General features: G+C 40.5%; 1 protein-coding gene across 1 annotated transcript in view; it reads right to left on the minus strand.

Moving 5' to 3' along the window:
- Positions 1-21,026, minus strand: part of pias1a (protein inhibitor of activated STAT, 1a) — a 56,929-nt gene that overhangs the window by 24,967 nt on the left and 10,936 nt on the right. The window contains exon 2 of the mRNA XM_074665998.1: positions 1,195-1,690. Coding sequence (XP_074522099.1) covers positions 1,195-1,690 — 496 coding nt within the window. The remainder of the gene's footprint in view (positions 1-1,194; positions 1,691-21,026) is intronic.

The following is a 21,026-nucleotide window of genomic DNA, read 5'->3' on the forward strand; positions in this document are numbered from 1 at the left end:
AGCAGAGCCGCAGACTGACGGCTATACTCATAAATGCCTGTCCTATCATTGCTCTCTATAAATAGTATCCTCGGGGACATGTGACTGTAGATAAATGCAATACTGTCAATGTATGTTGTTGATGGTTCACATGCAACCATTAATTCATATTCAGAAGCCTCACACAGATGTAAAAACAGCCGCACAGCTTGAAATATAACCTACAGAGAAAACATAATAACAATTCATCATGCAGTGACGTTCAGTGCTCAGCCCACCCTAAACAAGTTCCAGCAGAGCAGTGCATATAAATATGTAGATAGGAGCGATTATTCACCTACAGAGCATAATGACAGCTGAATGTCACTATTAGCTCCACATAAACAACAGAAGAAGAAAACAGGATACAGAATGTGACGTTTGGAGCTTGACTAAAAGCAGGTTCCTATCCTATTTAAACAAAACTCACACCTGAGTGAGAAAATATAACCACTTATTTATTCCACGTAGCAAAAGAAAATATGAATTATTTATATTTTTATACAGAGGGACAGTTAAAGCATCTACTGAATATTTTCACTTTTACCTCTCGGGAGCTATTTGAAGCCTTTGTCTGTCTTCTGTAGGAAATTTGTATTTCTGCAGTAACATGTCAGTGCTGTGTTGTAACATTTGCAGGCAGCACAGCATCGGCTCTGACAGCCAGATTCTCCACAACAGAGGAATCGTAAATGCGGGTGTTATCTGTGACTTCTGTCAGAGTTGTTTTGGTAAAGATACGTTGATATAAATACTGAAAACCATTTTACTTCTCTTGCTAAGTTAAAATTCACCGGATGGTTTGGGGATGCAGATAAAGACAAGAAGCATATGGAGAGGAAGATAGGAGATGGTGTGAACTAAACCTCCATGGTTGACTGCAGTGGCTATAAATGGGGTGTCTTAACCACCTCCACAACCTTCCATTTATAACATATTCTTTCATTTCCTGATTTAGAATTTGGCCTCTGTGTAAAACTATTTTCTGTGTTAGAAAACAAAAATATCTCAGCCATAAGCTTTGAGTCTTAAATGCCAAACCATATATAAAAAATATCTATATACCTATATCACTTGGTGGTAAATAAGTACTAATCATATAGTTTTGTGCAGAAAAGTGGCACACACAAAGGTGTTAAACGCATCCTTCATCCTTATTCACGGACACATCCTTACCTAGACTGGTGGGCTTGATGAGCTCGTCCAGCATGTCATAGAAGGGCAACCTCTGCAGTTTGACATCTGGGTGGACGGGGTGCAGCGTGGCTGAGTTGGACAGGTGGTGTGTCAGCCCAGTCAGCTCGTGTTTCCCTGGTCCAAGCAGCGAGAGGGGCAGCAAAGCGGCTGGTGATGGAGCTCCACCGTGACCAGGGTGACCCTCATACGCCAGCTGTGTCAGGCCAGCAGGAAGTGCAGCACCGCCTCCTCCGACCACTCCAGCCGAGGCCGGATGGTGTGATCCGGGCATGGCGAGCTCTGAGTGGGAAATCATTTTGGCGGGAAAGCGTCGTCGGTAGAGCTCTTTGATCTTCATGTGCACGGCAGGGCTGCAGCCGGCCTTCAGCAGGTGCAGCGCCTTTGTCAACAGCTCATGCTTGCGTCCGTGCTTGTTGCGCCCAGCATAGCCCAGCAGCACCTGCAGCTCCGACACCCGTAGGCTCATCACCATTTGCTGTGAAGAGGGAGGGGGAGAAAGAGGAGAGATTAACTCTTGAGATTCAGAGTCAACAAGTTCTTGTGACAAATACAAAATTAAGTTTTTGTAAAAGTTTTTGGATGATGTATTGTTCTGATCACACCAGTATCAGTATCTGCCTCCGTTGCAACCCATAAGTTAATGAGCCAAGCAAAGAGTCAACAACCTCAGGTAAATAATCATGTAACTGGTATATATGCAAACGATAACACCAAGCAGTTACAGAAATTTAAGAAGAACTTGTTAATTAACGTCAAATAACCCAAAAAGCCATGAGATAATCTGTCTGTGTTTAAGAGCATCTGCCTCAAGCAGCATTCAGGTGTGCAGGGGTCAAAACTCAGTCAATTTTTTTCATTACTGATCATTTATTAGCATTCACAACTGGTCTTCTTTGTTGGTATATTATTGGTTCAGCTGCGTCTGAGACAACAGATGAGACTGTATGAAAGTTTTATGAACTGGCTTTTCTTCAGGATAAATTTCTAAGGGCGCAAAGGGCACAACCATTCAGAGAACATCTGAATCAAGTCCCTGCAGGTTCAAAAACTTTTACAACACTTTAATTTTCAGAAGAAATGTCCTGGGGAGGACTGATTATGTAAAGATCTCAGTGAAGAACCAGGACACAAAGCCAAGGACCAGTCACACTGTGGCAGGCTGCTATTCTTCGTAAAACATCGTCCGGTGCTCCAACTGAGAAATTAGAAAAAAAGCCCAGCAGTGCACAGCCAGAGGGCTGAAAAAGCCAGAGTTCATGCAAATTTCCTCTTGTGCAACTGAGTGACAATCAGGTGAGAGCAAATTATGCTCAGTTTGATTTCTTCAGTTTCGTCTCTGTGCCATGAGAGTGAGAGTGAGGCAGAGGTTAGACGGCATCACTGATGCAGAGCTGCAGAGTCAGTTAATATTGGCAGCTCGATTCTTTTTATCTCAATAAACCTGTTTCATACTGAATAAAAAAAGGACAGGAAAGCTTTGACTCCGTACTCGGGTAAACAGACTGTGAAGAAAAAAATCAACAACTTCTTCCTGCATATTTTAATGGCTAAGTCAGGAAAAACTCTCCAGTCAGAGCTGAGTACATAGCAGAGTATGTAAATGATGTGCTAAATGCAACACACCCAGCAAGCTGCCAGTTTATGAGAGGCCAGAAATTTCCTACCACATTTTTTTTTCTAGCAGGCTCTGTTAGCCTGATGAAATGTAAAAATAAAGAGGCAGATTGAATTTAAGCGCATAACCGAAATATTTGCATGAACAGTATTTGTCTTTCACTGGTTTAATCTTTATGGGTAAAATCTAAAACATCAAAGGCTGATTTAGTAGTTTTTTTTTCCTGGGCCAACATGAGGCTTTCACCAATAGGACATGACCTAGAGTAGCTGCAGAAAGATGATTGGATATAAATGCTGTCTGCACAGACTTAAGATTTAGCTCCTCAGAACACCTGAACAAATATTTACTGAGACTTCCTCCTGGTAAAACTGAACACAAAAGACAGAGAGCTTATAACCTCAGTGACTGTAACTCAGTACTTCCTGCAGCTCGGAGATCAATAATCAGACAAATCTGCACAAATTACTGAAATTCCTCAGCCCAGGTAACAAAAACCAAACACTTAGACACACAGCGTGGTTCCAGCTTCTATGGCTGCTCTCAGAGTTTGCCCAAATACTTAAGCCGGTGAAATTAAGTGGTTTAATCTGATGCTGAACTGTTGGAAGTTTTGATATGTATAAAAACTCATATACAAAAAGGGGCCTGATCGGGTGGGTAATACTAGGATCAGGAGGAAAGCTTATTCTCAAAAATCATTGAAGAATTTACTCATTGTGGAGCTGAAAGAAGCACGAGTTCCTTTAATTCCAAATGATAAAGGTTTTGATTTTCTAAGATTAAAGTATGTGGCATTGAGGTTTCCCATTAGCTGAGGAATGATGCTTTTAAGAAAGACAAGTATACAACATTCTTTCACAGCATTTTCCACTTTCATTAGTTTGTCTACAACCCATCTGCTGGTCGGGGTAGACTTGTGAGGATGTCTCTGACAAACTGCCTCCCCTCTTCTCCTTTAATGACAGAGCAGAGATAAAAAACATCCAGACACACAACAGCTCACACATCACTTCAAAGACAAAGGACACAGGCCTGTCAGCGCTCCAATCAGTTATTATAACACACATTAATTATTATTCTTATTATTAGTATTTACAGAGTCTTTGTGCTGTACTGTCCCTTTAAACCTTTTTAACAAAAACTTGTGTTTTCTTGTAATGAGGAACATTCTTGTTGCTCTTTATTATGGTTTTTACATTTGACTGACATTTAGAAAGCCGGATATGACTGCTGCGGGCCATATTTAACGATCTAACCATAGCAGGGACATTTTAGTCTGACTAAAAAAAACGCACCAGTAATGCACATTGTAGTTTACAGCACTCATGTTGCATTAATATCTTTATGTGGTCTAATTAGTCTCATTCACCATTCTCCAAACAGCTGGATAGTTAGTAGATCTGAATGGTAGATCTGAACAATAAAACAAGTGATGGGTGCAAAAAACACAAGTGAAACATACTCAACCTCACTCTTTCGCTTTTGCTTTACTTCCTCTAAGCACTCTGCCAAGTTCTCACATATAATTCATCTTCAATACTAAACTGGAACACTTTTTTTACAGCCAACCTGCTTTGCTGCACGTGATGCCTATATAACCTGAGCAACACATCTTTGCAGCACTTTCACTTCTTTTGTTTCTTACCTGGGCACCCTAGTGTGAATAAAATGTCTCATTTTGGTCTGACCACAGTGCTGCAATGTTTCATTTATTGACGTAGACTGTAAAGGAACTGAAACCCTCCGTGTGATGCAGTTTACTGTAAAACTAGTTCCACTTTTGCATTCCTAGCGTTCAGCGCCTGTTTTCAGAACAGCCCCTAATGTGCTTTAAATAACAACACAACAACAAATATCTGAATTATATAAATGACTGGACAGTTGAGCTATAATGTTTAACTCAATGTAAACTAAAATGGGCAGCTCAATCATACTTTCTGTGTTCCAGAAAGGATGGACTTATCAGTAGTCATGGCACCAGAGAGCCCAAGGCAAGATTCGCTTTGTTACAGCAGTGTATTTGCAACTTTCTGCCACAGTGGTGTGTGCATACAGAGGACTCAGGGTAGGGGTGCATCAATCACAATTTTCTGGACGATCTTTGAAAAGCCTGACCTGCCAATACCGACTTTTATTTTTTATAACTGACAGCATATAACTTTGATGTTCCAGTCTTATTTTATTGAAAATCATTGAACAATAAAATCTTTGTCCTGAGTTTTAGGTCTCAAAGCAAAAAGCAACAATGGCTGGCTGTCAGACCTTCCTGGGGGTATATGAGTTCAGTTTCATATGCAAGGATGGGCTGATCACCGATCCCCCAAAATTAAGGAAATTGGCACCGATCGATCAGCTGACCAATCGACCGGTGCATGTCTAACTCGGGGGTCACATATTCTGATAATATCTGCAATGTGTTTAAGTTTTTAATCTAAATTTAGGAAAAAATAAAAAATAAAGAATGCACACATTTTTGGCAGACAATGTACTTTTTTTGTGACCTCATAACAATGATTTTCCACTTTACTATCACAATCCATGCCGAATTTTATGCAGCGAGGACAAAGAAATACATATTTCCCTTGCACCAAAACTACAAGTAGGTTAAATTATCATTAATATTTTCATCATGGAAAGTCTTCATTGTCATTGTATAACTTTCACACATTGAAATTCAGGATGTTTCTGTTGTTCATAGGATCTTGTTCAGCAGTTTTAACGCAGCCACCATCAAACATTAACTGTAGCTCATATATCTTCTGAATGCCAGAAAGCTAAAATACTCTACAACTCTGATGTAAACAAGCACAGATACAGTCAGCATCTTGCTGCGCAGAGTGGTTCAGCAGTATTTTAATCTAGAAAACAGAGATAAGAACCACCGACTGGTGCAGGCACGAGGATGTTAGCCTGCATACAGAAACTGAGGCTGGCGGTGCTAGCTCTGCCAACTTAATCCATGCTCAGTAAAACAGTTTAACATCATTAAGAGACGACTGGCAAATTGTGCTCAGAGAATATAAGGAAATGCCATCTTAATTTCAGAGAAACCAAGCTTGTTTAACTGTTGACTTCTTTTGCCTGTCTGTCTCAAAAAATAAAACAAAAAACTGCCAATCTAGTGATTTCCTGTCATCAACTCATCTTTAGACTGTATTTATAGGCAAGCACGCAGGAAACCAGGTTATGTGGTTTTTGAGTTTCTGCATCGAGAAAACTGTTTCAGACCATCTGGACAAAAAAACGAGCTCCATGCTGCTGATAGTGACAGAGCAGAGGCTCCTGTTTACAGACCAAACACAGCACCCTGCGTACAGCTGCCACATATGCAGAGCAATGCACATACACACACACACACATACACACTCACACGATTAGCAGTCAGGATGTAAACTTGTCCTTGTGAGTGTCATTAAAGACACTCAGGAAACGTCCACTCATTCGTTAAGGTCAAAAAAAAAAAAAAACTTAACACATAAACATGATCCAGCTGTCCTGTGGGATTTTTAACCTCTACAAACTGGAAAAGTATTTTTTTATTAAATATCATATTCAGTATGCACTCAGAGAACACACAGAGGAAATACACTATAAAATCTGCACAAATACACACACAGTTACACACACAGTCACACACAGTATGGTGGTTTGGCCAAGAAACTCTCCTGCTGGCGACATAAATGACCGCTTCCATGAAATATGCATGTGGTGGAGGAGAGGGTGTGAGGAAAAATGATGACACTGGCTGCCCACCATTTCTCTCTCTCTTACACATACACACACACATGCACACACAAACACACACATCTCTGCATAAACACACTGAAAGCCCTCAAAGCCTCCATCCCATTCACTTTGCAAAAGATGGATACACACGAGCACAAACACTGGCTCATATAAATACACTAACACAAACACACACAGCATAGCGTGCAAACACACACACACACACACACACACACACACACACACACACACACACACACACACACGCACATACACACACACCACACTGCAGATGCGTAGCATTCCTCTGGCTTCAAAAAAGGAGAAGGAAAACAAATATAGGAGGGGAATGGAGCGGGTGGTGTTTGAGGAGAGGTAGATAAAGCTCACAGCTCTCATTATCTCTTTCTTTCTTTTCTCTCCTCCTCTCGGTCAGTCAGTCTGTCTCCTTCACAGGGCAGGTGGCCCTTAAATCACTCCATTTCTTGGTTAACAGATAGGAGAGGGGCTTCCTGAAGATAGCCAACACGGCAAAAACCAGCTCTGGTGGTAAACTCACAGCTTAAGGGTTCAACTGTTAGTGAGATTTCATTTCATTTAGGGTGGTGACCAAATTATTTCACGATTTAGTGAACATTTACATAAGATGTCAAAGGAAAACTAAGGATCAGTGTATTCCAAAGCAGAAAATGACATCCTATTTTTTTGTCCTGCTTTGTCCAAAACTAGAGAAAAGTTGTTCACCCAAATTTTGGTGTAAGGGTTAGGGATAGGTACCTTTCACATTGGAAACAATACGGTACCCGGTGGCTGGCAGTCGGTGCCAGGACTCAACGGTACCACTTTTCGGTACTATTTTGTGTTTATGTGGTAAAAAATGTCAATTTGTATAATAATTTTTTTTCAATTTAACATATCTATTTTTGATATATAACCTTGCAATGCTGTGTTCATGTCCAGCATGGAAAATCGCCTACTCCTACACTCCCTCACAGTCACAAGGATGCATTTAGGTACCGAAACATGATACCTTTTGATTTTATGTGAATCGGTACCTGGTACTCCTGACGGAATTTGTTCTGTACTAGGGCTGCACAATATGGCCAAAATCCTATATCTCGATATGTTTGGGCTATATCTCCATACACTATACTATATACCTCGATACCCTGATTTCTCCTCTAAATCACTATATTAATCTTAAATCCAACCCTTTGATGCATAAAATGACATCATTATAACGATTCAAGCAGACCTTTCAGTTGGATTTTTTAATTTGGAAGAAAAAAGGGGAAATCTTAATCAGGTAAAGTTTAGCAAATCTTTTATTTCAAACCAAACTTTGTGTAGTTAGATATTTTTAGTTCCAGTAAAATAATTTATTCAGATTTATTTAACTGGCTGATTTTATTTCATTATATTATATTGCACTTTGAAAAAAACATAAATTAAAGTTGGAGATATTATTACTTTCATTTCCATAGATCAGCTTCCTGGATACTGTTGGTCATCCAAAAAGGACTCTAGTGACTTCTGTCTTTGAGCCTGGGGTCTGGTTAAATTGTGTTGCATTTAGGTTTGTTTTCTGATAATATCCCAGCTTGCAGTATTTTGGTATTCAGTTGTAAAATAGCATCAAACTCCTCTGCCGTTATGTTTCAAGCAGTGCACAGCTGAGTGCCGTGACTGAACGGCAAGCAGAGAGGGGGGCGGACAGAATGCACAGAAAAGGGAAAGTGAAAGTTAAAAACAGGTTGCGTTAGTTTCTCGTGGAGAGTTGGAAGAGAATCAGGGATCATACGGACAGCTTAGCAAGCCCAAATAAGCAACTAAACTTTAGAAAACAAGCCCCAAGAACCCACAACCCGCGACTGATGGGACGTGTAAGCGATTTTTTGTTGTGATGTCTGAAAACATTTAGGTTACTGGTTGTACCTGATGATTGCGATGTAGTCATTTTATACATCTCAAGTGCAAAAACCTGCGATACATCGAGTACATTTGATACATCCTCCAGCCCTAGTTTGTATCTATAAAAGTACCTAATTCTGTACCCATTCCTAGTAATGGTATCTGAAAATATTTATAATCTTTTGTTTAAATCCACATGTGGAAGGCTGCAAGCAGCACAAATTTGGTGTTTCAGCATTAAATATGTAATTGTTGGATAAAAAAGAAAAATCTGAACTCCTATTCACTGACTGACTGATTAAATCCTTTGAAAAACAATGAAATGCTTAAAACCGAAATCATAGAGGCTTTCCAACATAAAAGTGTCTCAGCCAGTTTGAAGCCACAGCGGGTGATGCTCACTGATCTACTGAATACATTACATTAAAAATCATGAAGTTAACTGATTAAAAAATTAATTTCCCACTGTACATGGGAGAACGAACAACGGCATCATACCATCACCTATCAGACTACAGTTACAGCCAGGTGTGAACAAAGCGTGCCTTTGTGAGAAGAATGCGCTCCACTGTATTGTTTTACTGAAACAACTTGACGTGGAGGTGCAAAGGGAAACTGCAACAAAGGAGAGAGGCTGGAAGAGGGAGAGGGGGTACAGTACAAAGAGGAAGGCTGGTGGTAACAGGGGAGTTCACACAAAAGCACACACACATACACTCTCAACTACACACACACACACACACACACACACACAGAGCATGTAGACCTTTGTGCTTGTGGTTTTAAAGCCAATGAAGAACTTTTCTCCTGAAATTTACCAGCCTGTGACATTTTCAATGACACTATATCTAAATGTGACCAGTTAAATGCCCCCAAAAAATAAAGAGACAAGAATTCACTTTTTCCACCACAGAAATATTCCCAGCAGAACGAAAGGCCCTTAAAACAACACTTTAACCAACACATAGCACTCAAACTCAACCCCATAAAACCCAGAAAGATGAAATTTCTTCAAGCTTGTAAACCACGACACAAAATTTCATTTAGAAAGAAAAATAAAACACTCCAAGAGCTGTGTGAAGAGAGACTCCTTCACATCACAGCACTGAGGATAAGCCCACACATTCAAACCTCAAGTCACCTCATGGTGAAATGAAAACTCGAACTGTAACTATGTTCCTGATCCTTTAACATTCAATTCAGGCATCTTTATCTGAACATGTTTTCTATCAGTCATATAAACAAAGACAATAAATTCAATGTTTAAACCGCAAGACAGAAAGATAAACCGTGTGCTGTCTCAGACTCAAGCCCTCTTTAGAATTACATTTGAAAATCAGATTCAGTTTTTTTTGACAGGTATGTTCCCACACAGAGCAGAGAAGAACAGACAAATGCTATTTCTGCGGCAGGAGTGGAATGGATCGAGTTTGCAGTATAAAACTTTCTCAATGCAGGAACTTTTAAAGAAATGTTTTGGGGTATTTGGGAATTTCATCAACATGTCAATTTTGAGTTTCAGTTTTAGTTCCCAAAAGTTTTCTTCTTGATAGACCTGGCATCACCAGACACTTGACCAGTTGCTCACTGGATAGGAATTTTTAATTACTTTGTTAAAAACATGTTTACAGGACAGAGTTGGTAGAGACATGAGGGATATAACATCATGCACAAGAGTCCCTGGTTGGATTTCAACAGAGAATGTTTGGGGTCTGTTGTCAGCAACGTAATCCTTTAGTCACAGTGTTGCCTCATTTTTCAACTATCAACAGATGTTAACTAAACCTCACTGTCTGGTTACGAGATTTAAAATAATTAGGATAAGATTAAAGGCATTCAAACTGTTATTCAGGCACAGCCTTTTTGGCGCTTTTTACATTACGGACCTGAGCCAGGAGCCAAGCACACTTGACCCCAAAGTCCAGTTCAATTCATTTGTGCGACTACAATCGTTTTTGGGACACCGCGCCCTAGCCCACCTGAAAAGGTGGTGTGAAGTACAGAATGGACAGAATGTCACCCTGTTGAAGTGATCACCTTTGTTGCCTCTCCAGAGGACTGAGGAACAAGCACTGTACACTTTAAAGATTGTTACATGGGGTAGCTCTGGTTTTGTGAAAAATGGCCAATTATTTTCAAGTTCAAGTATGTCCAGTTGAGGCTGGCTCCAGAAACTGTGGAAGTTGCATACACATCCATTCTCAAAACCAAAACATACACTCACCGGCCACTTTATTAGGCACACCTGTCCAACAGTTTGTCAACGCAAATTTCTACTCGGCCAATGACGTGGCAGCAGTTCAATGCATTTAGGCATGTAGACATGGTCAAGACGAGAAAGGTGATTTAGGTTACTTTGAACGTGGCATGGTTGGTGGTACCAGACGGGCTGGTCTGAGTATTTCAGAAACTACTGATCTACTGGGATTGTCGCGCACAGCCATCTCTAGGGCTTACAGAGAATGGTCCAAGAAAAAGAAAATATCCAGTGAGTGGCAGTTCTGTGGGCCAAAATGTCTTGTTGATGCCAGAGGTCAGAGGAGAATGGTCAGACTGGTTGGAGCTGATGGAAAGGCAACAGTAACTCAAATAACCACTGGTTACAACCGAGGTCTGCAGAAGAGCATCTGAACGCACAACACGTCCAACCTTGAGGCAGATGGGCTACAGCAGCAGAAGACCACACCGGGTGACCCTCCTGTCAGCTAAGAACAGGAAACTGAGGCTACAATTCATAAAGGCTCACCAAAACTGGACAATAGAAGATTGGAAAAATGTTACCTGGTCTGATAAGTCTGGATTTCTGCTGCAACTTTCGGATAGTAGGGTCAGAATTTGGCGCCAACAACATGAAAGCATGGATCCATCCTGCCTTGTACCAACAGTTCAGGCTGGTGTACTGGTGTACTGGTGGGAGATTCTTATCATGGATGTTCAGCCGACAAATCAGCAGCAACTGCATGATGCTATCATGTCAATATGGACCAAACTCTCTGAGGAATGTTTCCAGTACCTTGTTGAATTTTTGCCACGAAGGATTAAGGCAGTTCTGAAGGGAAAAGGGGGTCCAACCCGGTACTAAAAAGGTCTACTTAATAGGCTTGTTCAAAAACTCTATCTCTATCCCTCATACCAACCAAAAGTGCACTATTTCCGATATGGTGACAGCCGCTGATAAGCTTCAAAACAGAAAACCAAAGGGTGATGTCGCCCAAGAAACCAAACTGCAAAGCTTCTGGTTTAGGAACACCCAACTTTCCCACTGATTGGCAGCCATCTCAGTATATAACCTACATTTTAGTTACAATGTGAGTCAACTCTAAAAGCTCTGGATCAGAAATTGGCGATCTGCCTCTGCCACTGATCATGGTTCCTTTGCATTTTTTTTTTTTCATTTCTGACTTAATCTGTGTTTATTTTTCTTTTTTTTGTCAAATGTATCTGTTCCTCAATTTAATTCTTGTTGAAATATGTTTGACTTTTCTTTTCTGTAGCCAAATGTCTCCAAATCTCTTGGCATATGTGTTATAGAAAATAAATCTGGTAAATCTGCTGCCTGCAATTCAAATAACTTGGGACTCAGTAGAGCAGGTGCTCCACAGCCATGAAGGTTTGAAAGCTCCAAATGTCAGATTTCTTTTCAAAAGTCAGCACAAATAACCTTTCCAAAAAGTTTTCAGCAGATCCTGTGAACAGATGGAGGGATGAACAGATGGAAGAGGATGGAAATAAAACCCCTGTTCGACTTCACTGGCAGAGCAGTAAACATTTTAACATGTGCTGGTCTTTGCCAAGCACCATTTCTCACAAAGACCACAGACATATTTCAGAAACAAATTGACTGAACATAAACTTAACATCTTTGTGCGGCTGGCAGATTAATAGAAGGCTGGAAGGATGATTTGTCTTCATGTTTCACTCTTGTGCTGTTTCTGTCTTGTGTTGGCTGAGATGAGATGCTTCCCCTTTTCAAAACATCTGCAGCTGACTCGGCTTCCAAACCTGACAGACTTTTAAGACTTGTATGGATCCATGGCACCTGGACCTAAATTATCAAGTCCTGATATAAAGAAGCTTTAGCAGAATGATTTCCATTTCTATTAATCACTCAAAGACCCGATAATCCCAGAATCAGTGGTAGAGAAAACTGTGTCGGCATGCAGTTTCTTGATTATATCTTTTTCCCTACGGTTGCATCATTATGAACAAAGCAAGAAGAGGGATTGTGAACTGTACAACCCATTCATTGTTCAGTCTTCATAGGTGTTAACATAATCATTATTACCTCCGCCAGGGACGTTATGTTTTTAGGAGAGTTTGTCAGTCTGTTTGTCTGTGAACAACATAACTAAAAACGTAATAAATGGATCTTGATGAAATTTTCAGGAAATTTTCAAAACAGGATAAGGAAGAAGTGATTAAATTTTGGGGGTAATCTGGATCGCCGTCTTGATCCAGGATTTTTTTGAATGATTCTTTATCGTTGTGAGATAGGGCCGTTTTCACCATATGTGTATATAACTCCACGATAAATGGTCAGATTGCTTTGCAAAACAATACAAGACAAGGTCACCATCATTTCTGCCACATGTAAATGTACAATCCAGATGCTAGCAATATTCTGGATACTAAGATCTGGAATATGAAATATGTTCAGGCTCATCATAATTTTTAACACTGTCAGGAAACAAATTATCGTACCAACCTGCAACTAACACCAAATTGTAGCAGACAGTCTGCTGAAAGAGAGTATAACATTAAAGTAGGACTAAAGTGTTGCATCACAATATGCTTGGCCGAGGTCTGCGCTCTCTGAGTGCTTTTCTAGTTGTTATTGTGAGTTCAGTTGTACTGAAAAGCAGGTGATCGCAATAAATCAGTAAGGAAATAAATAATCTTATGCTTGATAAGAAAATGGAGGCTGGATGATCTGAGACAAAACAGACTATCTGACTCTTCATCAGGAAGAAGGGCAAGATATTTATCTGTATCCTGTTTTCTGAGCGTCTCAGCGTGGATTATGATCTCCAAAAAGGAACCACTACTGCTTATCAGCATCTCTAACAGTGGGCATCATTGGTCACTTCAAACACCACTTGAATGACGGTAACAACAGGCTCATCTCTTTGGTAGATTCCCGTCAGATGAGAGCTGTGTGTGTGTGTGTGTGTGTGTGAGTGTGTGTGTGTGTGTGTGTGTGTGTGTGTGTGTGTGTGTAGGGGGTAATAATTTGCTGTGTCCAGAGCTGGTGAGATGACTGATGGAGGGATGAAAAGGAGGGGGATGGGGAGAGAGAAAGAGAGCAGCTGAGCCTCCAAACCAAATGTAATTCTCCACAGCTCGAGTAAAACACAGGAGGGCGGGAGGAGGTTGAGGTTTAGGGACCTGAAATTCACATTTCAGTTTTCTCTCAGTGATGTAATGTTCCCTTCTCTAAAGCTATCACAGCTTCCATTACGTTTCTTTCTGTTAAAATACAGTTTGTTTTTTAAAGCCAGTCTTTGACCTTCATTAACATTTCATCTACTACTGAAGTTCAAAAGCAGTCAGGGCTCAAATCAGAGCTGTAACAGACTGAAAATGATCCATTATGTCATTAGGGCCCACCACAGGAGACAAAAATCATCCAAAATTGAGCAAAATTCAAACTGGAGGCATACAGACATCTCCACACGACAGAACTGGAAAAGCTCAGTGCTGTCTGAAAACCAAAAAAGAGTTTGTCTCATAACCTTGTTTTCTCCAACCATGAGTCCAAAACCAGAAACGAATTTTTTTTTTCTGCCAATCTAAGTTTATTGAATACAGTTGCAGCTCTGTTCCATCCGATTTTTGCAGCAAATGCAAATTTTTTCATCTCAAGGATCTTCAGTACAAAGGCATCAGCCTTTACTTCTTACATCAAAGATATTCTTTATCCCAGCTGTCAGTATTTTTCTATTGATGCTCTAACTAGGAGAGTTTCTTTCTTGTCCAGGCCTTGAAGTGTTCTAAATGTCGGTCATCTTGAAATTAAACTAGATTTCCACATTTAAGGATATCTTAAATAAATCCTCCCATGTCTCAGCTCAGTGATACTTCCCCTCTAAAAGCAGCATAAATTGAAGATAACTTGTCCTGGTTTGTTGTCAGAATGACCCTGTTAGAGACTTAGATATTATAAAAACACATCTATACACACATTGGGAAACATAGCAGCCCTGGTAGGTCTTCGCTCTGATGATAGAAAGAGACAATAAAGTACAAACTCTGGGATCTGCATCCTGGTGTGCATGAACACCAGATGTGTGTGGTGGGGGTGATGTGTCTGTGATGATCAGCAGTAATTCCCTCTGCTACTCTGCTGCTTAATTTAAAGTAGCATGTCTGCATCCTTTCTCCAGCTGCCAATCCAGACGAGCATGCTGTGAAAAAAAATCTGTACGTCTGCTCTCCTCTTGAAGGCTTTGCTCTCTGCAGTAATGTCCTTTGGAGTAAGCATGGATCTTTACTTCCTCTATCTTACTGGACGTTTACAGAAAAGCGTCATTTATTTGAGAGAAAATGAAAAAAAAAAGCTAGTAGGGCCTCTATAATTTTCCATCATCAATTTTCAAAGTAGATATGAATCTAATCACAGCTTTCATTACTCTGCCTTTTGACAGCCAATAAAATAATTCTACTACTACACCGTCCAACAAAATGAAGAAAAAAGTGGAAGGTTATGACAGGTGCTGTTGTGTTTAAGATCAGTTGTATGGACATTAAAATGCCAGGTCACAAATGGAGTTGTATATAATGAAAGGAACAAGCAGCAGTGAGGGGGGAGCTGTGATGAGGAGGGACAGGTTAGAAGAAGAGGCTGAATGGAGGGTTTTATCTGTCAGAGCAGCTCACAGCACATAGTTTCTGAGATAACCTAGATCAGCACAGGAAAACAGGCCCTCACTATCTCCTATACATCTTCATTGACTTTCTTTTATTCATCTCTTTGGGCTTTTTTTTCCATTTAAGAACTGCAGTAGTCACATTTTTCTGGTACTTTAAGATTTTCTGCAGCAAGTCTTTTCTTTCCTTTCAGCTGAGACATATTCTAGCTCATTTGTCTCCTTTACTGAAAGGATTGCTGATCAGAGCTGGAACAATAAACTAGCTGCTAATAATATATTGATGAATGGCTGCAACTAACAGTAATCGGACTGTATCTTTCCTTTAAGCAAGAGCAGCAGAGAGAAAAAACCTTAAGCATAATTATCCAAGTCTTAAGCTGATTTTTTTTTAGTTATTTCATCTTCATACTGGCATAGATGCCATATTTACACCCCTGGTAGATCTCATAGTCAGTTTAGGGTCTCACTGAGACTAGAAGGATCAGTTGCAGGAAGTCCAGACAGTGTGACGCAGCTAAAATGAACACCTGTGTTTTACAGAAGGTGCAATGTCAACATGTTTTCAGTAAAAACAGCTGATAACTGACATTTTCCTAATTAGTGTCTAAACCCCTAATGAAAATACTCACAAGGAGCAATCCGCTGACATACACAATATTTCTAAGGGGACAAGTGCAAACAGTATTTTCATAAATATACAATCACAGAGCCCAACGTGCACGACACGCACCAAATATTTCCTGATTCTCATGCGAGGTGCTTCTCTTCAGCAGAGCTCACACGCAGGGGGAAGTCACAAACACTGACCCGGCATGCTAGAGATCTGACACACAAAGAGTTGGCATGCGAGAGGGGACATGTTCTCACACACAAACCCACACCCACACAAAGCATCAGGACCCCCCCTAACATGCACCAGAGATCATTAACATGGCACTGATTGCATGTGCTGACCAAATGGCTGGTGCGTGCGTGAACCTCAAATGCACCACTCAGCCGCATGATTATCATATGACATGCACACAATGACACTATCTGCATGTCTGTGTGAATAAATCTGCAGAGAGGCTTAAAACTTCCCACTCCACGCACATACACAGCACAGAGATAGAAGATTTTGTGATGATGATTAAATCCACCTGAGCTTAAAGGGGAAATGTTGGAAGTGGCCCAGTAGAGTCAAATTTAGGGTTGTTGTTTTTTTCTCCACTGCCTGAGGCCACAAAGTGCACCATAAATATTTGTCTCTCCTCATGATGACATTTAGAAGTAATGTAGTGAAACAGGAGTGTGTCGACCCCACCTTGATGCAGGACCCAAATGAAAGTGTTGAGTCATATGATCATGTTGAATGAAAACTTTCAAAACAGTGAGAAAAACAACTCAAGGTGCACTAGATTCTCATGCTTTCATGTCTACCTCACCTTTATCTAGTCCAGCTCAAATGATTTCAATAATGTAACAAATTCCTGATGTAACCCAATGAGGCAGTTTGCAGGTATTACGTCAGGTAAAGTGAACTGCAAACTGCCTCATGTTTTGATACTGGGTGCTGATGTGGGAAAAAAAATCAACATTCAGTTAACAGGAAAACAATATTCTTTGTTTGTGCTGTAGGCTCATGGATTGGATTTTTGGCCTATTTTTGACCTTCTCTCTCTTTATCCATCCAGGAATGAGAAGTGATAAAGTCTGTAAATAATCAGCATCACTGAGGTACAGCAGGTTGTGGATGCAAAATCTGTTTTTCTATTAACAATTGAATGTAGTGACTAAGAAAAATAATACTGTTTTACCTCTGATTCAACTCAGATGTCTTCTTAAATCTGAAATTATTCCAGCCATGAGTGGAAAAAAACAGAGATGTTGCTGTTTATAACCATTCTGATTTGTGCAATACAGTTATTGTGTCACTGGTGCCAAATATGAATATTTCAATTCAAATACAACTTCCTAGTCTAAGGCATGTTTACCTTTTCTTTTTTACTCTTTGACTGTTTAATCTTTCATCCTCACAAAACCTTTTGGAGCTGGAGACTGCTGCCGTGGGGAGGCACTAATGAGCCAATCAAAAAACAGACCAAAAAAAGGCTGTGACACTAAATTTAGCTAATCATTGATCATTGTAAATTACACTACCAATGTGCACATAAATTAGGGGCTGTTTACACAACAAAGGTTTTAGGGTGAAACGCAAAAGTATTGTTTTGTTTTGGCCTCGCATTTACACAGAAACAGCGTTTTAGTCAACCTGAAATGCAAACTTTTGAAATCGGCCTCCAGAGTAGTGGAATTTTTCTGAACGCTGCCAACACCGTTGCAGTGTAAACAGTTGGCCGGCGTTTTTAGTGGAAATGCTGACGTCAATCTCCGCTTCGTGCATGGGCATACAACAGTCCAACAGTACCATTGTTGTGATTGTCACAGACTACCATGTTGTGCTTGTGTTGCTCAATCTGCTGAATCTTGTAACCTTATTTCAACAAAATGTGCATCTGTTGCTCCACTTCTACACTTAGCATTCGGCAATACACCAGATAAGTGGCTTCAGACAAGACAGTTATAGCTCCAACCACAGGCCTGGCATGCTTCCTACAGCGTTTTCAGTCCCTCAGCATTTCTGTGAAAACGCAGATTTTTTTTCACTTTTTGGATAAAACGTTGTGTGAAGGATGTATCTGTCTGTATCTGGGACCTTTATCTGTCACTACTATAGACTGAAAAAAAAAAAAGGACGTCCCCTTGCTCGGCTCGAAGTGAGGTCTCTATGAAAACTGCTCCCCCTGGTGGCTGGCTGCAGTATAGGTTAAAAAATCTGGCTTTCCAGCCATTCCAGATGGGCTGTGGCCAAACTTTAAAAAATCAATACAGCTCGTAGAAATGTTTCTCACGTCCGCTTGTTGTGGTGATTTGAAGATATCATTTGGCTGCCTTGTATTCAAGTCCTCTTTTTTCTGAAAAACTTCGTTTTCATTAGTTATAGGAGGTTAAAGATGAGGTTATACGTAACATTTAACGATGATTGACAGCTGCCGTTCTCGTGTTTTTTTTCGGGGGATTGTAAAATATGCTAGGAGGTAGAGTCAAGAAGTGATTAGACTCTCGAATGAAAAAAAAAAATTATTATTTTTGTCACCCAGCTCCACTCAGATTCTCCCAGAATCCCTCATCGTCTCTACTGCGCAAGATTTTGGCTGCACAACTGCTCAATGGCTGCGCCTGTGATGGGGGTATTTTGGCTTTAAAACCATACAATAATTAAAGTGCGGAGCCACGCTGTCCACTCCATATACAGTCTATGGTCCCACTGATACAGTCCTGATTTTGGTTTGATCACCTCAGGTGTCCTGTCACACAGATGTGCGAAACAGATAAAATATTTTTTGATGGTGTTGTATTAAATTTAAAACCTATTCCTTTTTACATTTTTATAATACTGGATGAAGTATGCAGCTGTGAACACTTTGGGATTTTATAAGGCATTTTGCGCATGCCTTATCAGAACTTTCAGTTCACTAATCATTGCAGAATCATTGTATCTCCATATTTTGAACAATGTGCCCTATAATTCCCACCCCAATAGCAAAATTAGGATCCTAATCTATGAGTGCGTGGAACTCTATGATTTTTATCGTGTTTCATTTATCAGGTTTAATTCAGTTTTGTCCACAGAGATATTTCACTACCATAACATCCTGGTCTATACAGACAGAGCTAGCACAGCTATGAGACGATGGAAACTCATCTATGTCAGTCAACATACAACTCACTGAGGAATTTATTATTTCACTAAATTACATTTAACATCAGCTCTGATTGGACTTAAAAGGAAACCCCAGAGAGGAATCTCTTAAAAAAAAACGGATACCAAAACAATTTGTGGTATTTTAATCTGTGGTATGTAAACTATTTCTCCTCGAGCCAGACATCTCAAATACCAGGTGTCAACTCCACACAAGTTGCTGCTCAAGAGTTTTCCCAATATTCTCTGTTGGATAAGGTCATGTAAATCACAGACCAATCATCTGATTCAGTATCAGATTTTACTGCTATGTGAAAATGTTAAAACATCCTTTGTTGATACAGTTTAGTCTGCAGCAGAGATAAAAATAGACACAGCTCTGTGCATACAACATAGCCATACCTTTAAAATGTGAAATATCATGAACATGCGAGTCATGTAAGGATAGATCCTGTTATAAAAAGCTGTGATGGTTTATGATGTTATGTTGCGTATCACCGACTTATCTGATGTCATTATGGACTTCACAATCCTATGCAGGGCACAGATGCAGGCAGAGGACTAGCATGAAGGCGACACAATCACACAGTGTGAAGGTAACACTAAACAGGGTCATTTCTGAGGAGGCAACAGTCCTTTACCAGCCAAAACAAAACGAAAACCAACCCCACACATTAGACTGAAAGACACCGTTCATCTCTATCTTTCGTTAAAACTCATTATTTTTGAAGGGAAATCAGCAAAACTGAAACGTCTCAGTCCATGTTGATATCGTTGGCATAAACAAAGGTGAGCCAACTACTGCTGACTCATTCAAATAATTTCCCACTTTGGTGTAAACCTGACATCAAAGGGGGTAGTTAAAGTCTGAAACCTCCACCAGCCGTTCCTCTTGGCAGCGCTGGTTTTAACCACACCGAACCAAAGAGTCTGCTTTTAGCGACCATGGTTTCTCTTTGAGCTCCACATGTTTGTAAGCAGAGTACATAAAAAATCTGCTGCACTTTATTTGGTTTTGAGGAGGTGAACAGTAATGCAGTTCTCTGGAGTCTCAGGAGACTGGGAGATGGTGAGGCTAATAATGTTGTGCCAAGCAGTTTCTGCAAAGGTTCAGCACGATGTGTGTTTGTGTGTGTGTGTGGGGGTGTGCAGAGGTTGTGTAGGCGGATGAAGGGGGGGAGCTCGCACACTACCTGGCCATTATATAAAGCTCCCACTCTCGGCTAGAGGTCTCTGTACTGAGTGCCAGCTCCCTCCCCATCCTCCTCCCCTCTCTGTCCTCCCATCCCCCCACCTCTTAGCCTTCCAGCGACTCTGACTCAGGCTTAACTCTCCGCCTGTTGTTTTCCCTCCCTCCTGCCTCTGTGGTATCACAATCTCAGCGCACATTGTGGATCAAACAAAAGACCGAGTTTGGCTCTAAAATATGGTTCAGGCCGTTCTTCTCCCAGAGCAGTTCATGCACTCTTGCTGGACTGAGTTTAAAATGAGTTCTCTCTCTTTTAATCATTAGTGCGTTTAATGAAGTGCCACCACACCTGAGGCTACAGAGGTCCGGTCCCTGCTCGCCGCGGCCTGCTCCCCTGAGCAGCACAAAGCTGTGATGATGACAAGGGAGTTTCTGGTGTGGTTCCAAACTGTGCAAGCACATGGTGAGAGTAACCACACAACACAGGTTTGATGCAGCATATGAGGAAACAGGAAGAAGTCTGGCAAAAAAAAGTGTATTTGAAAGCACCTGTTATATTTTCACTAACCAAGCCCCTGGATTAAAAACAAGGAAGGAGGGAAATCTATATTTGCTTTTTATATAATATCTTTCATTTCAGATTTCTTTAAGTATTAGGTTTAAGTCTCTTCTAAAGTTGAATTATATGCACCAAAGTTTTTCAAAATGACAAATAGTATGTCACCAAAAGTTGGAAGCTCCCTCCAGTTGTTCTTT

The sequence above is a fragment of the Halichoeres trimaculatus genome, unplaced genomic scaffold (assembly GCF_033239565.1).
Source record: "Halichoeres trimaculatus isolate MK-OKI-2021-1 unplaced genomic scaffold, fHalTri1.1 fHalTri1_scaffold_3, whole genome shotgun sequence".
In the NCBI taxonomy this organism is placed as follows: domain Eukaryota; kingdom Metazoa; phylum Chordata; class Actinopteri; order Labriformes; family Labridae; genus Halichoeres; species Halichoeres trimaculatus.